General features: G+C 42.5%; 2 protein-coding genes across 4 annotated transcripts in view; one reads left to right on the forward strand and one right to left on the reverse strand.

The window, feature by feature from the left end:
• Window positions 1-6,333, forward strand: part of rbm33a (RNA binding motif protein 33a) — a 41,945-nt gene extending 35,612 nt beyond the window's left edge. For 2 of the 3 annotated variants that reach the window (XM_061713879.1, XM_061713880.1), the window contains exons 17-19: window positions 480-665; window positions 969-1,057; window positions 1,229-6,333. In XM_061713879.1, coding sequence (XP_061569863.1) covers window positions 480-665; window positions 969-1,057; window positions 1,229-1,277 — 324 coding nt within the window. In that variant the 3' untranslated portion in view covers window positions 1,278-6,333. The remainder of the gene's footprint in view (window positions 1-479; window positions 666-968; window positions 1,058-1,228) is intronic. The other variant, XM_061713881.1, reaches the window with a different exon arrangement.
• A 3,024-nt stretch (window positions 6,334-9,357) lies between these two features.
• Window positions 9,358-17,272, reverse strand: shha (sonic hedgehog signaling molecule a). Its single transcript, XM_061713696.1, has 3 exons — window positions 16,686-17,272; window positions 12,697-12,958; window positions 9,358-10,138 (listed from the first exon to the last, which is right to left on the reverse strand). Exons 1-3 carry the CDS (start codon window positions 16,983-16,985, stop codon window positions 9,435-9,437), a joined length of 1,266 nt encoding a protein of 421 aa, XP_061569680.1. The 5' UTR covers window positions 16,986-17,272; the 3' UTR covers window positions 9,358-9,434.
• Window positions 17,273-17,495: the final 223 nt, after the last annotated feature.

Below are 17,495 nucleotides of genomic sequence, written 5' to 3' on the forward strand. Positions count from 1 at the left end.
TCAGTGATGCTGACAGTGTATGGCACCCACCACTACGCTTGCATGGCTCCTTTTCCTTTATGCTCCCCCACCCCCAACAAACACAGACGCACACATACATATTCTGGCTGCCTCCTCTCTCTCTCTTTTTGGCTCTCTCCCTCCTCCTCCTCCTCCTCCTCTTCTTTCTCTGCAGCGGGGGAAACATACCTCTCGCTCATATAAAGATATGCCGCGTGACATGCATCATGTTCTGACGTTGACGTTCTCAGTAGAAATATGACGAGTCAATTGTGAAAGTTTGAGTCTGAGAGGCAAAGGGGGGAACACGTATTGCATTTCTAAACGCTGCTTTGTACAGAGAAACTTCTCCGTAAGGCGTAGACACAGAATACCGTTAAAGATGGGAAAGGCTCAGTCTGTATTTTCCTAGTTTTTTGGGAGGGTTTTTTTTGCTCATGGGGTTAATGTTTCTCCCCCTGCTGCTGATGTACCGGTAGGTCGTGGTGTCGGGCCGGGGTCGAGGCAGAGGAGGCGCTCCGATAGGTCGAGGGCGTGCAGTGACCACCAGACTGAGCCAGAAAGCTGCAGAGAACCTCTACTGTACTGTGTCCATAGAGGGCCTCTCCTCATCTACAACCGAATTTCAGCTCAAGAGCCTCCTCAAGTCCATTGGACCGATAGAGGTAGCCGCCAGACGCATCCCATCCTCATAAACTCGACATTCGGATTACTTTTTTTATTTATTATTTCCCTTGTCGTGCTATTTTTATATTTAAGAATCATTCCTCAGGCTGAAAACGTAATATTAATATTTACTTGCATCCACAAGTTTGGAAATAATTCATTGTCCATATGTGATGTAACAGCGCCCTCTGTCGGGGTGGTTTGAAAAGACAAATGAATTATTCCACCAGTCTCCACCACCCCCACTCCCTCTTGTGGATCAGTTGAGTATCTAGATTAATAGTCTTTCTTCTCTAATGCAGATGTTCCAAATGATGCCCCAGCAGAGGAAAGCCATTGCCAAATTTTCCACTCCTCAACACGCCGCAAGTTTTCAAACGAGCTTCCATAGGTAATTAATATTTCCTTGTTCTTTTGTTTTTTGTTTTTTGTAAATATGCCAGTGAAGTGATAAATATATTAGTAGACTTTCATATTTCAAAACTGTAATGGCCTCATATTGGAGCTGTCGTAGTGTTTCCAGCATCCACAGCAGCTGAAAAGTATCACACTTACCACACAGGCACATGATTGATTTGTCCCACATTGACGTGTCACTGATTGATGGATGAGGAGCAACAACAAAGCCTGGGAGTCTGTTACAAGATGGCACTGTCCTCTGATGTGGGAGTTTCTCGTGCATAACTCCAGCCCTGGTTCAGGATGATTTCTTCACCTCTTTGGAACTACTCGTCGTCGTCTCTGCAGATCTCACCGTTCGTCTCCTGCCAACTTGGACCAATGAACACAGAGACATTAGTTGTGAGCATGCATGTGTTTGACCTCGCCCACCAAGTTGTTGTAGTTATGAAGTGGCACTGGACAGACGCTGGACAGTGAATTTTAATTTGTAGTTTGTGAAGAATCTTTTTTTCATTTTTGCAACCTAACATGGACACTGAAGTAGAACTTATCACGAGATAATGGTTGCTCCCCCGCTCAGCAAATTAATAATAACATGCAAAAGACCTGAACGTTATAATTTAGTTTAATAACACGCAAAAGACATGACCGTTATAATTTAGTTTATAATAACTTGACCGTCATAATTTGAATTTAACTGCCTTTTATAGTGTTTTTTTTTTGTTTTTTGTTTTTCTTTTAAAATTTAAATCCTATCAGTGGTCTGGTGTTTTCATACAGGGAACGGTTGTGACAGAATGCAGTGTTTCTCCTCCCCTGTAGATGGCAGCATCCCATCACTGTTGCTCCTTTGTTCTTCCCAGTCCTGCTTCCCCCTGCTCGCTTAGTTTGCTCAATGGCGCCACCTAGTGGAGATGTTGAATACAGGAACAGCGGTGGCCGGGCTGTCATGATTTTACTTTTAAGATAGAGACTGTAACAGTTTTATTTTTCGAAATTCCCAGTAACTTGGGAAGATGGAAGAAGCTTGTATAGATTGAGCAGCATCAAGGCTGCTCCCGGAAATGAAAGTTACCATTGTTTGTTCGGTCATTTGCTGTTGCTATTTGTTCAGAATGTTATTAAGTCTTTTAACTGTTAACTTTGTTTTGGATTCTTCAGTCTTGGCTGTTTTTCGCAAACATTTTAATTGTGTGTCTGATTATGGAGTAGTTAAGTTTAGGTTTCAGGTCGTTGTTGAGTGCATAAGTGAAGATGCAAAACTTAAAGGCATACATGGTTCATACGTGGTAGATCATAAAGAATTGTTTCAATTCTTAGGATGAACACATTTCTGTGAAATTCAACATTTCTTACTCGTCTTTGGGACTGGAATAATGCAGATTTGGCTGTTTGACCGTCAACTGATTGAGTCCTGATAACTTGGCTGTGGAAGAGCGCTTTGGATAACTGAGCATTTGCTTAGATAGAAAAGTCTAAAGATATTTCTCACAAAACGTTGAACTGTTTAACTGTGAACTGACCTTGTTGTGGTCAAATACCTTTTCTCAAACACAGAAATTAAGAAGTTACACTTGTACTTCACCTAATGCATTTTTTTTTCTCTAAGAATGTGACGTAAGAGAAAACCTCTAGGATCCAGCTAATTTCTGCATCCAGCGTTTGTTTGATTTCATTGAAAAAACATTTCTGGTGAAATAAGTTGACGTAGATCTTCATTCGGGTTCATCTTGATTTGAAAAGAAAAAAAAAACACTTTTCTTGATTGCTCAAACTAGTCTTAGTTTAAAATGTGAGTAAGAAAATAGTTCCAACTTTATTGTTCCACAGTAACAGAAGTTCAGAAAGGATGTTTTTGTACATTATTCAAAAGAAGTTGACGGGGGCAACCATTATCTATGAATCGATCATGTACATAAGTAAGAAAGAAACTTTACTTCAGCATTTACCCTGTACATTTTTTTTTTCCCCGTGTTGTATCCAGTTAACCAATTTTATATGTAAGTATACGCTGATGTGTCCAGGCATAAATCATTTTACTAGTAGTTTGTTTCTATTTTAGAACCAAAATGACAAATGGCTGGACTACATTTCTGTTTGAGACATTTGACACGTTTAAAAGAAAATAAGACAAGAATGATAATAAAAAAAACACAAAACCAAAATAGAGCTGATATGCCGTGAAAATGATGGTATGTGAAGTCCAAAGGTGGGTGTGTGCGCGCTTATGTGTGTTTTTGATTGTGTGTGTGTGTGCGTGTGTGTGTGAGTGTGTGTGAGAGAGACACACACTGTGTCCGGTGCCTTTTACAATGTCACATCTTTATTTGTGTCACTTTTAAACACCTGTACTTTACAGATATGTGAACTTATGGGTATTCACCTTGTATATATCCGTCATGGAAGTATTATATACTTTAGGATTAAATTATTGAAGGGGAAAAAAGGTGATTTTTGTAAGTTTAAAAATGATAGAAATTAAAAAAAAAAAAATTGCCAAGAAAAAACCACCTCATAGCTGGCAGAGAATACCGCTGAATTTTAACACTGAATTTATTTGCTTTACATTTAAACATCATTGACACTTTGAAAATGTAACTGTGATGACAGCCTGTAACTAAAGGTTTGTAGTTATAGGAATATGTTTTCTTCTGTTTGAGCAAAGAATATCAACCTCAAAAACATATTTACTTTGATAAAAGCCGCTCTTGGGTGCTGCTCTGAATGACATCACAGATCCATTTGAGGACTTTTCCCCTCCAAGCAACAGTGATTATATGCTTGAATCCTTATTTGCTTCTGTCACACTCAGAAATTTAGCGGTATTCCCCCTTAAAGTCACCATTACTTGAAAAAACAAAACACATTCAAAAGTTTTACGTAGGAATGTGGCCAATAAAAGTCCCGGCGCTCTCGGGGCGGTGCGAGTATGAGCAGGACAAACAAGGTGTTTGAAAAATGTCCTTTTTTACGATTCCTTCATGTAAAACTTCTGTGGTTTTAAGTTTTTCCTTTTTTTGTATGTTGCGCATTTGAGTCTAAACTGACTTCCTTGTGTTTTTCTTCCCTTTCTTTTGAGTTGTTGAAGTGTTTTTTTTGTTTGCTGACATCATGTATGTACTGTGCTTCATATTGTGGTTTACAATTAAGGTTCAGTACTCAAGTAAATCCTGTGGATTTGGGAACGGGAGTACGGGCAATGCCAGTAACGATGACGCTGTTAATAAGACATTGTGTCTTGTGATGCCAAAAACAGATTCATGTTGGATCTATTTGTACCTTCAAGTGAAGGATTATTTACACATAGATGCTAAGAATACTATTAGAAAAATTGAGCTTATACTCTTAAGCTTTTTTAAGTAGCAGCTGGCTGCTTTATGTCTCCACTTGATGTGGTTGCAGAAAGGATTTTATGACGTTTTATGCTGTTTTAGACATCACTGGGGCGATCTTTTTTTAAAACCTTTATCATGGCTGCTAATGACAGATGCCCGAATTGTTTGTTTATTCTGTACTCGAGTCAAAAATGCAGCTTAGTTGGGATCCACACATTAACTCGTAGCTCTTTCTCTTTAGGTCCACTCGGCGATGGAGGGTTCAGAGGGTTTCGCTGATCGCTTGGAAGAATGACATTTTTTCTTTCTTTATTTTCAGGTGGTGACACAAACATGGGAGTGGCTTAAACTCGTTCAGAGACCGTGTCAGAGGTTTAGCATGCTTTCATCAATCAAAAACGTCACTTATTTGATATTATTTGACGTATCATAGAGTAAAAGTTAAGCTTCCTGGACAAAATTGCAAAATGTTGTTATGAACTGGTAATCCTCCATACTTTACTCCTAACTGTCTTAGTCAATGTTCTCATGTTTAGTAATATGAAGTTTCAGTGTGAAGCACAAACATCTGAAAGTAGTTTTATTTATTCATTTGTCTGTCTGCAAAACTACATAGAAACAACCTTTCTGGGCTTGTAAAACGTACTGGGGCTCCAGTAAGAATATTTAGCATTGTTTTGGTTTACAGTTCAAAAATCAGCATTGACTTTCCTTTCTTCAAAGTTTTCCTACAAATATAAGAATGACCAAGAAACAAATTTATTTACTGCATCTTTAATAAAACACATTCTGCTGATGTTTCATATTAATAACAAAGATTTGATATTTTGTCTTCTTTTCACCCCTTAACCTTTTGTTGATTTAAATAAAACCTCAACAGTGGTTAAGGAAACCTTTATTTCTTTCTCTTCTATATATTAGTCAAAAATAAAAGATTATCACTTCTGGTTAATGTAAAGTAATGTTGTAAGATGTAGAGGAGGGTTGGTGAAAGCGTGCGTAGTTGTGGTCCAGCTCTGGTGTCACACGGCTCTGTTAGACGTTTCAGCTGCCCTCATGTTTTGGATGTCACTCTGGATTTGAACCAGCGGCGTGAACAGCCGTCACATCATCATCCCAGCGGAGTGACGTCTGAGATTAACTCCATTTTCCATCCGCTACACCCCCCCTCCCCTAACAGGAGCTGTTGGCGAGCTGCAGGAGCTGTTGCTGCTGTGTCAGCTTCTCCCCCTGAACTAATGCGTTTCAAACTTACAGTTTTATTTCAGTCCTGCAGCGTCCAGCCTGGGGAACAAAACTTGAACTTTTCTCCCTCAACAGCAGCTGCTGGTTTTCAGTCCCTGCTTCTCCAGCCTTCGCTGTCATTCCAACTTACCTCACACACGTTTGACCATTGCTCATCTTTTCCTTGATGCTGCTGCTGTTGAGTGAGCTTCTGTATCGATCAGGGTGGCCTGCCTGGATTACCATTGTTTGTTAGCCCGGTGGATGGAGGTTTCTATCTCCGTGACGACAGCCGGGGTCACTGGGCAGACGCGTAACTCTAAAGCAAGCCGCTTTATGGCTTTCTCTACACCAAAGGTCATCGCAGCTTCTTGAGATTCTTTGTTTGGTCGGAGTTTTAAAAAGACACTTCTGTGACGATTCTGATGTCGAACTTTTATCAGGCATCAAATAATGACTGAAAATCCAAGCTGTTATGACTGGAGCTGTTCACAGAGCATCTTTGTGTGTTTTCACTCTGCATTCGCACCAATTGTCACGATTCAGTCACGTTCTCTGTTGGATTATTCTGAAATCATTCTGCAATTTGTTCAGACCCTGTTCATGACATTTGTCTACAACTATGTTAAGATGTGCAAAATTGTCACTGAAACTGAATGTTACATTTCACTGAAGAAACTTGTGGAAAATAAATTTTCTCTAATGCACAGTGACTTGTTTGTGTTTTTATTGCATCACCTTTTATTCAAACCTGGGAAATGGACCAGTTTATCTCCCCAACCCCCCATGTCAAAATCTGTTTAATTTGAAGTATATTGGAATAGAAAAAATTGTTTGCGAGAAAGATTATTAAAAAATTGTCAACAGAAAAATAATTTAAAGCTCTAAAATAAAGCTGTTATTGCTCAAAAAACACTTTAATTCCCAGGTCTGTCCTAATGCCGGCAGGTTGGATGCATGTTGTTGCAAGAAATTGGTAAATATTGGTGGTAATCCAGAGAAAATGAGAAAAGAAGAGGGTTTATATGACTGGTAAAAAGCAAAAATACTAATGAGAAATAATTCTAGTAGTTTTAAATAGTCTTACATTGTTATCTCAACTGTCAACACTGATAGTTTGTCTTCTAAGTTCACAGTCTGTATCTAATCCTTCAATATTTCATCCTCCCACCGTGACATTGTCTAAAACACTTTAAAACCTGGGCATGTCTTAAGAATCCTTCTCCGTGTTATTGATGAAAAAGGTGTTTGAGTTTAAGAATCAGATCCTTGTAGGTTTTATTTTCCCTCCAACTCGCCGCCGACGGTTTGGAGGAGCGAACGCTGGACAGGACAGGCTCAAACATTTTCAGGCCTCTGTTGGAAGCTGGGAGTTTTGTTTTTCCAGAATGCCAGACTGTTCATGTTTGCGAATGTCAACATTTGTAAAAGCCGTTGTTGAGCTCCGGCAGACTGAGGGCCTCCAGGGGGATTAGAAGAGGCTCTGTTTACCTGCTCCAAGGAATGCTGTCCTGCACTGACGCTTTTGTATCTGACAGGGACCCAAGGTCACAGCGCACGGAGAGATGGGCTGCTTTGTCCCTCCCTTAAGTTTCCACCTCACAATATCAACAGCAAAACACAATGTGGGAAGAAACTGGAATTCCTGCTCATGTTGCAACAGTGCTCAGAAACTCCGGTTCACTGGCCCCTTTTACCTTTTAGTAAGTCTGAGTGAAGGATGACTTTGTATCACCTCTGGGGTTGCGCAATGGTAAAGCTATGTATTCTCATTATATGTTTGGATTTTCATATGTTGCTGCTGCTCCTCACTCCTGAATTACTCTAAATTTCAAAGTTACAAGCTTATTTTTTCTCCCTTCTTCTAACAGTCTATTTTCATATTTATTACAACTTAAAGTGGCTGGACTTCTACTGAAAATTCTGACATTTATTTCTCAGTAAATTACTCGTTTTTAATCCTGGGTGCAGTACTTGTGCTTCGCCGCACGATGTCGCCCTTGCGCTTCCTTTGCGACATCCAGACTCCCGGGAGAACCTGACGCTGGGACCAAATTATCAAAGAAATGCTCTCCAAAAGACAAACATGCAGCAATATAAGCTCACTTTTAAGTGCTAAACGAACACGATAAGGCTCTATGAAAATACAGGAGGATTATAGTGATTTGTTGAAGTGAACCGCAGTCTTTATTTGACCTGGAGCAGCAGATTCTGGGCCATGAGACGCACTGCTGTTTGATTTGTCCGCAGGTTGGAAGCTGTTTGCGGAGGGCAGACCTCGTTAAATCTGACATGGGCTCTCAACATTTCGCAAGCACGCAAAAGGTTACTTCAAAGCGCAGTATTTGCCATTTTTGTGAACTTTACCAAATATGGTGAAATAGTTGGTATAAGCCCTATAGTAGGCCGAGCAAACTCAATTAAAATGTAAAACAGGTGGTTTTATATTGATTATGGCCACACAAAAACGAATATTTGACTTTTTATGAATATAAACTGAACCAAAAAGGAATAGAAGTACGAATTTGTCTCATTTGTTGAGGAATTTGGGAATTTATGAGCTTAAATTGAGGGGAAAGTTTGCGTTTCCTGTGAAGCTGGTTTAGACAAAGACATGTAACAACTGCAAGTTTGAAGATTTTCTTTATCTCATTTTATAATAAACATATAAATAATAAACTCTAGACATTTTTTTGACACATGGCCCTGTTATGAAAGTTAACTGGTATGGTCTGGCTATATAGACTATACAAACTGTGCATCTGCCGCAGGTCATTTCTATACAAAACTATGTCCCTATTACAAAATATGAAAAGAAAAAAAAATAACATTTTAGTACATTTACAGGAGTTACTTATTAATTTATTTAACGAAACTTTTTTCATGACTACTTTAACTGTTACTGAATTGTCAGAATCTGCATTTGATATTTTTTTCTCAGAAGAAAACAGAAAATAATAGAAACACACAAACAAAAACAAAACAAAAACAAAAAAAGGCAGAGAATGCAGACATGAGGCAGAATATCTGTCCCTCTCCGACAACTTAAACCAACAGTTTACAAAATAATCTTAACAAACCAAGCAGTACAAGATTTTCCAATACTTTCCCATCTACTGTATTTAAATTAAAATATATTCTCATATCTTACACTATTTCAAATAACGAAATGTGTGATTCGGTAGCGATCTGTCAAAATCTAATTTACAATTCTGTGTAAAAAAATATAATTTATGGAACCCCGCGAAGTTTGTTCTCCCCAAAATATAACAGTCAGTTGCACAAATATGCACATATAGGAACATTACAGCCTGTCAAACTCAGCTCCGCTCGACTCCACCCTTGTTTTCTTTGTGGTACTTATTATTTTTTTCTTCGTTTTCACTTTTTTTAAATCTTTTTTTTTTAAATCTTTTTGTTCTTTTTTTTTGGCATTTCAGACATACAAAAATAGATTATGCACAATTCGCTGCAGTTCGCACCGTTTCAAAATCCATTTATGTGACAGCAGCAGCAGAGTTCACATGAGAATAAATTATTCAAAGAGAAACTTTTTTTTTAAGGCTCCATTCATTCTTTGAAAGAGGACACGTCATGGAAAAAGTCACTGAAATAAATATCCCAAACTCCGCTTGGGGCCTTGGTCTTGTTTGTTCGTTTTTTTTATTATTATTATATTTTTGTATTTTTTTTCTCTTTCTTTTATTTCCATTATTATTGTTATTTTATATTTTAATCTACTTGAACTGAACAGTTCGCGCGCGTCCTACATTTTTAAGCCTCATTCTTGCTCCAGTTCTGGAGGTTTCAACTCGGGTAAACCGACATCCCAAGTGGATGGATGGAGTGGCTGTCCAAGAGCCACGTCCCCAGTTGATAAAGGACTTTGGAGTACCAGTGCACGCCGTCCTCGTGTGCGCTGCTGGCTGCAGGAGGAGGAGGGGACGTGAACAACAAGGATGACACCCAATGGGCGAGCCTGAGCGGTGCCAGGGCGCAGTGCGCCAGCTGGTGGTTCTCCACCACCGCGTAGCAGGACGCGAGGACGCGGTCCACCACCACGCTGCCCTGCGCCGTCACGGGCGCGTACGAGCCCTGGTGCGTTTCGGTGTAAATCCGTGTCACGGTGGCCGGGACGAGCCGCTCGGCCTCGGAGACGAACACCTTCTGTCCCGGCAGGACTTTGCTGGCGAACACCGCCGATGCGCGCAGCCGCAGCCGCTGCTGCTGCTGCGCCTCCGTGCTGTTGTCGGCGGTGAAGATGAGGTGCGCGGCGGTCAGGCGGATCCGGTGGCCGGACTCCGTCTCGATCACGTAGAAGATCCTGCTGATGTTGGATTCCCGGTCTATGAACGTGAGGAAGTCGGTGTAGAGCGGGTTTCCGTCGTCGTCCGCCGCCAGGACCCTGTCCCCGGGCCGGAGGTCCCTGACGGCCTTCTGGGTGCCGTCCTGCAGGGTCACCGTGGAGGAGCCGGGGAAGCAGCCGCCCGACTTCGCAGCCACAGAGTTTTCTGTAGAAATAAAAGAGTATGAAGATAAACACTCTGTGCAATAAAAACATTGAAAAAAAAACATTAAAATGACTTTTGGTGTGAGATATTAGACTTATTGGACAAAGTATTTGTTGTTTCTCTACCCAGGGGCCCACTATTGGCCATCCTTGGCCAATAGCATAAGGTCAGGATTGGAGTCTCTACGTTACATTAATGTAAAGACTCCAATCCTGACCCGTTACATTAACGCACATCCTGGTCAACTTTGCACGGACTCATATCCCGCACTTTAAAACCTCATGTTGTACATTTTCACTCATGTTGTACATTTTCTCTTTTCATTATATATTTGCTCTTTGTATTGCACCAATCACCACAGCAAATTCCTTGTGCGTGTTTAACAAACTTGGCAATACACCTCTTTCATGGGGTCATTCCTGACACAGGGATGAGCAGAAAAAAGATATACCTGCTGCATATATTGTTTGCAGCAGGTTAAAAGGCAATAACCCTGAACTGGCTTAAGAAAGACCCTCCAACACTAGTCACATTTTAGACAGTAGTTAAAGGAATTTCTGCAATGGAAAAGATAACATGTAGCCTATGTTGAGATTACAAAATGTACAGTTACCGATCGATGTGCACCTTGGTTGAAAGTGGGGACGATTGGTGATAGGCAAATGCGAAAAGAAACCTCTTACCAAATCTTACCATCTTGCATGTCGGGTGATGATTAGATGGGAATCTGCGGCTGCTGTTGTTCTATGTTAACTCTGGTGTGTATTTTATCTTCTATAGCCTGTTGGGCTTGTTCATTTTTTTTATTTTTTTTTTATTGGGTAACCAAACCGTCTTTAAACACAAAGTGGCTGTTGGAGGAAAAGAATGGCGTGTTTTATATCTTGTTGTTTGTGACCAGTACTGCTAATGTTTCCTTTTCTGGTTTGAAAATAGAATATAAAAATGAAAAAGAGATTGTGTAACATCTGAAACGTGTGATATGTGAAAATGTTGCTCAATAAACATAAAGTTGAAAATGAAGTAAAGTTGGATTATTTGTGCTTTTAAAACCATTTTTAAGGACTAATTCAGCTATTATAGTTGAGGAATTATTCAGAGGCTCAATCCTGCCTCCAAACATCTTGGTGGGCCACATTTTGCACAATGATGCCTTGTGGGCTCCTTCAAGCAAAGATGCGTATTGGCTTGGCCCAGGTTTGTCTGGAAGCCTTGGCTCATCTATTCTTGATTAAAGAAAAAAAAAGAAGAAAACCAATAAAGAGCAGGCATTGTTATTCTAAATCTGCCTGTGGGTCGAGCTACTCTCGCTAAAGAACACTTACGCCTTTCCCAGCTACTCTTCCCATATTTACTCAGGTGCAGAAACCTCCATGTGACAATTCACACAAATAGGCGACTCACAACTACTATTTACCCAGTGGAGCCACTTTTCCAAGCCTCTCGAGTCGTAGATTTGAATTTAAATGAGGGCCTGGACTCTTAAATGCTGTCTGTTGTGCAACATCAATGCGCCCCCCCTTGTCTACCAACGTCTCCCTGCTTTGTTGTCAGTCTTCATGACAATAATTTTGGCCTTGGTGGAGCTCTTCACATACCAGTCTCCGGGATCACACTGTCCCGCACACAGGAGAAGAAAAAAAAAGGTGGGGGGCTCTACTCAGAATTTGGGGGCTTTTAATCTTCTTTTAAGATTCCCGAGCATGAAATAAGGTGACAAGTGAAAACCAGATTTAGCTCGACCAATTCAACATTGTTCAGCCAAATCCTTTTGGTAAAGTCGCATGACCCCTAATGACACGTCAGCCTTGGCACATACTGTGATCTCAAAACGTGTGTGCGGAATGATAAATGAGGGATTTATCAATAAAGTCTGAGCGAAGAAAAGCGCTCTGGCTGCAGGAACATTTTCTGAGCGTCCTGTAGCGAAGGCCTGGGTGAAATCTAGCCTAAAACGAGCTATAATAAAGGTGTGAAAAATCAATAAACCCGTGGATGTAAGAGATCCACATTAAATGAGAAGTTTAAAATTACCCTCCTTAAATTTTAGCATTCATCATCGAAATAAAATAGTCCCAAAAATGTATAATAATGTCAAATGTAGGTGTTTCTAGGTCCCACTGAGCTGGAATTGTGTTTAGGTCGTGGTTCCCACCAGGAGACAGTGTGGGGCGATCTAAGATCAAGGAATGAGCTGCATGGAAAATGATCGTGACGCCACAGGCTGATATGCGCCCTCACATCACTGACGGAAATCTCCCCTGTCAACATCTGCCTAATCACAAATACCTTGTTATTGAGATAAACCAGGTTTATTTTAGTCATGTAAGTGAGACGTATTTTTTACTTTAGGCCTATAAATGAATCAACAGATTTTAAGGCACGTTTGATCTGTTTTTCTGTTGTTTTTTGACTCTTTGGTGGAAGAAAAAAAAGCTGTAGAGTCTCATACTTAAATAAATCAAATGTGATTGATAGCTGATGGAGCATGTGTTTGTTTTATCCCACGATCAGCCCCCTGGTGCGCGTGTGGCACCTGCTCCCTGGAAGAACCGTACCTGCTTTCACGGAGCAGTGGATGTGGGCCTTGGACTCGTAGTAAACCCAGTCGAATCCGGCTTCCACCGCCAGCCTGGACAGAGTGCCGTACTTGGCCTTGTCTCTGTCTGAGGTGGTGATGTCCACGGCCCTGCCCTCGTAGTGCAGGGACTCCTCGAAGTGGTGTCCGTCCTCGTCCCAGCCCTCGGTGACGCGCAGCTTCACCCCGGGCCACTGGTTCATCACCGAGATGGCCAGCGAGTTCAGCTTGTCTTTGCATCTCTGTGGGAATAAGGGGAGACGGAGCGTTACAGTGCTGAACAATCAAAGCTGAATTTCTCATATACTGGCACATGTTTTAAGGCCAAGACGAGAAGGTCGCATGCATGCGCCACGCAAATATGTCCTTTCTTCTCCACCATCTCCCTTGTAAAGTTGCATCCTATGACACAACAGCTGTTAAAGCTTACTTTTGTGACTCAGTGAGGCATCGGCCACATGTCTCCATCCCCATCTGACGGCCCTGATTCCTCCCAGCTGAGGTGAAGCTCTGCAAGTGAACTGCAGCTCTGATCCTGAGCTTGCATTTCTCAATGTGAGCAGCAGCGTCAGAGGGCACATCTCGGGTAAGAAAGCTGCTCATGAAATATTGATAAGGCACTGCATTCGCTTCACTGGCCTATAACATATGGGTCTGCGTTTTCTCGGGAAGGTACAAGAGGCGTCCCTTTCAGTAAGAAAGTGTTGCCTTAAAAACAACATTAACGCATTATAAATTAATGAGTTTGTATGCGGCGACGGTGGGAGCGTTGTTGGTTTGAAACGCGTATGTTTTCTTTAAGTGAATAATTGATACGCAGGTGATATGAAGATGATCTTTCTTAAAATATCAGGAGTTTTGGGCCACATATAGGAGCCCCTCAGCCTTTTCTGAGCTCTCAATGAAGATGCCTGGCCTTCTCCAGGACAACTATTCTCGACGCCTGACCAATATGTCAAATAAAACATCACAAAGAGTCTTTTCAGACCCCCCACCCCCTTCCAACACCACCACCACCACCCCCCAAAAAAAGGAAAAGCGGAGGGAAACTTTCATTATCCTCCTCCTGCAAAGTCCTGCAAACGTGACATGCCTCCCTAAGTGAAGGTGTTTTTGGAGACTGGCTGTCAGACCTGTGAAATATCCGAGGAGTGTGTGGGCGCACAGAGGCGCGTCTGTGTGTGACCCACTGTCCTCTCTGCTTCCAGGGACAGCTCGGGCTCTCAAAGCGAGTACGTTCACACAGAACCAGCCCCAGACTGCAGCACCAGGGGAAGAAAAAAAGTCCCACATATATCAGCCACCGTTTTATGGAGGGAGGGGGGGCGGGAAACCTGGTTTTGGAAAGCAATCTCCAGCCCCGCAGAGTGGGACGGTCGGAGTCAAGAGCCGTAAAGCTTCAGCCATTTATTAATTCATTAGGTCGTGTGCCGCAAATCAAGCCAAATTCTGCTCAGCCATGAAGCCCAGCAGGGCGCCTCGGACCGGCGCTTTGTGCTCGGGGTAAAGTTGTTCAACAGCCTGCCTCTTAATCTGTTCACAAATGATTTGGTTAGAGGAAACACTTATCTGCTACCTGTCAGTGCAAACAAGCCGCCAGCTCATCCATTTTCCAACTCGTTTGCAATGAGAGCAGAAACTGCCCCCCCTTTACCCCCCCAAAAAGAAGAAAAAAAAATCCACGTTTGAAAGCATATTTAATCCAACTCTTTTCATCTTAAAGTTGTAAATTACAATGTGATAGCATGGTAAACAGATTCACTTGTTTTGTTTTGTGTTAGTCTTTTTATTTCCGAAAATGCAGTTAAATTACTTACTTATAATTCTTTTCCAAAAAAAATCTACTCAGCGATTTAATCTGCTTCAAAACTGCGTGGGAAAGTCTTGCAACGCGTAAAACTTTGTTGATGGGGGGATATCATTTCACAAAAGAGAAAATGTCAATTTAGATTCGGACACGATGCTATAATTTGTGGATTAGAGAGTGAAAGAAACTGTCTGTAAAAGTCTGTAAGCCAAAACGCATCTGCTGGCAACTTTCCTTAAGGAGTCAAGCGGTGCTTCTCCAGGCGCTCCTCCTTCCAGACTATAATCCTGGCTAGACTTCAGTGAGTTGACTCATTAATTTATTTATTGCACATCTAACAGGGCTACTGCAGGCACGTGCCTTGTTCCGTGTAAAACATCTGTTTTCTAAAGCGTGAGATAAGAAGTCTTTGTGCGTAAAATTCCGTGCGTAAAAAGCAACCAACAAGCCACCAGATCCGAGTTTAAAACCGGGGAGCAGAGTAAACAACGTTGGCACAGCCTAAATCCCCATGTGATAGCGCTTATGTCACTTGCAGCCACATTCATCCAAAATGGGTTTATATGCTTTCATTTTTGACTTTTTGGAGGGGACAAAATCCCGCACTATAGTCTCAGTCTAACCGATTTTAACTTACTCTGACCCCCGGCTGACCAAAGGTCCGAAGTTCAACTTCAGACCCAGAGAGGGACGCCTGAAAGCTGTTCCATGTTCACTTTTGCACTAAGAGTTGGTTACAGTGTTTGCTTTAGGGGGTGAATGAGAGATGAATGTTGAGCCAGAAGCTATAAAAGATCATAAAATAAAGATGAAAACCAAGAAGAAAACCCCCAACGAAAAAAAAGGTTACCAAGTTAACACAAGTCGCAGCTGCCCTTAACAGTCACATTTTGTTGTCATATTTGTGTGGCGGAGTTATGTCTTTCACCGAAACACTCTCTAAATATTTCTGCTTTTCCTGCATAAAAGAGAACAAGATGATCATCGGATCCCCCCTGAGTTCCCACTTTGAGATGCGCATCCTCGCGGACCAGTGCGCTCATAACGCATGTGTTTGAGAGTCTATAGGTGTCTAACGGGAGTGCTGAGAGGGACGCAGAGCACGCACGCACAGTGAATATTTCATCTGTGCTCGTGCATGAGCAAGGTGCGAGGGTTCAGCGACTCCGACTCGCGCACGCGCGCCCGGCTCCATCAGCACCTGCATTTTATCATTACTGAGCCAATATTACCCGAGCGCTCTGAATAATTCACCAGGATGTGAGTGCTTAAAGTCCTGCTGAATAAAGACATATCGGTCTCGTCCTATCTGCACCGACCGAGCTGTGAGGTTTTGGTCCAACTAACGGGCTGCATGAGGAGGGACTAAGGAAAAAAAAAGATGTCATCCTTCATGTAAGTGCGCCAAAAAAAAAAAAGGGAGCATCGGTCCCCGTGCATGCTCCGTGCTCCTACTGACCGCATCCCACCCATGTATGAAGTCCCGACAGTGCTCAGGACACTCTCATGGAAATGTCACGGCTTTCATGCATAAGATGCAACCCCACACGCGCGAGGCTAAAACTACAGCAGCCTTGTGCAAGAAAATGTCTGAATGAGCTACGCCATGCCTGAATGAACCCGGCTACTTGAAGCTGTGAGCATCCCCAGCTGTCAGGGCTGGAATTAAGAGAAGGGGCGCATAAAACAAGCATGCAATGTAAGCAAAAGAGAAAAAAAAAAAATACCCACAGGTCCTCCACAAACGCAAAGCAACGCGAATTGCGCGCATCTAAAGCAATAAATCCAGTTTCATACAGAAGCAAATATAGATATGGGGCGGGTGGGGGGGTGGTGGTGGTGGTGGTGGGGGGCATTAATATTTTAAATCCACTGTCACAATCATGAAGGCCGAGTGTCCTGACTGTCCGCCTGCACATCTCTGCTCCTGCTGGATTTTTATGTTCGCTTCCAGCCTGCAGCGTTTGCAAACTCCCATGCCGGCGCATAAGTGCAAGTTAAAAGGCTCGGTGTGAAGAGTTCAGCTGGGGGTTTACAGTCTTCACTTAAGGTCTGACAGGGAGATTGTTGCAGTGCGCAGTGATGGTGCGTTAGGAGACGGGCAGTGAGGAGAGGAGAGGAGAGGAGAGGAGGGGGGGTAAAGAAAAAGAGAGTATCCTTACCTGAGTCATTAGCCTGTCTGCGCCGGTGTTCTCCTCATCCTTGAATATGATGTCTGTGTTATAATTTGGAGTCAGTTCTTTAAATCGCTCGGAGTTTCTGGTGATCTTGCCTTCGTATCTGCCGCTGGCCCCGAGGGTCTTCTCCGCCACGTTGGGGATGAACTGCTTGTAGGCAAGAGGTGTCAGCTTCTTGGGGTGTTTTCTCCTGCCGTAGCCCCTGCCCGGTCCGCAGCCCATCCCAGAGGACACCAAGGAGACGCAGATGAGACCGACCAGCAGCATTTTGGTCCAGAGCAGCATTTCTCTTCCTTTTTTTTTTTTTTTTTTTAATTAAAAAAAAAAAAGATCTATTTATTTATTTATTTTGTCCTTTAAGATCTCAGACGAGTCACCGCAGCTGTCTCTCCCCGGCTCTCTCTCTATCTCTCTCTCTCGCAACGTCCTTGTCTCCTCTTCTCCTGGAGCCGTCGCCTGGTCTCTGCCGTGGCAGGTGCGGAAATGAAGACAAACGGCAGTAACGGGGCGCATAGAAGGAGGGTTTTAGAAAAAAAGTAGAGGGAATTATGAGCCACGGGATCTCTGGTCGAGCTGCAGCCGCTTGTGTGAGCCGATCGCTTACCGCTTTGTATTATAGTAGCGAATCTATAGGGGAGGGACTAAACAAACCCTCCTGATGTGCTCCCACACACACATGCACACACACACACACGCACACACAGGCACACACACACACACAAAAGAAGGGAAAAAAAATCTTAAAAGATATCTCCTACCTGAGGGTTATAGCCTCCCTTGCGGGGAGGAGGGGCT

Source organism: Cololabis saira, chromosome 22, assembly GCF_033807715.1.
Source record: "Cololabis saira isolate AMF1-May2022 chromosome 22, fColSai1.1, whole genome shotgun sequence".
NCBI classification, from domain to species: Eukaryota; Metazoa; Chordata; class Actinopteri; order Beloniformes; family Belonidae; genus Cololabis; species Cololabis saira.

What these genes read in the sequence shown, in the direction of transcription:
- shha (XM_061713696.1), bottom strand. Translation starts at nt 16,985, where the DNA reads ATGCTGCTCTGGACCAAAATGCTGCTGGTCGGTCTCATCTGCGTCTCC. An exon ending in CAGACAGGCTAATGACTCAG is followed by an intron (nt 12,959 to 16,685) that starts GTAAGGATACTC and finishes TTATTCCCACAG; the next exon opens with AGATGCAAAGACAAGCTGAA. An exon ending in CCACTGCTCCGTGAAAGCAG is followed by an intron (nt 10,139 to 12,696) that starts GTACGGTTCTTC and finishes TTATTTCTACAG; the next exon opens with AAAACTCTGTGGCTGCGAAG.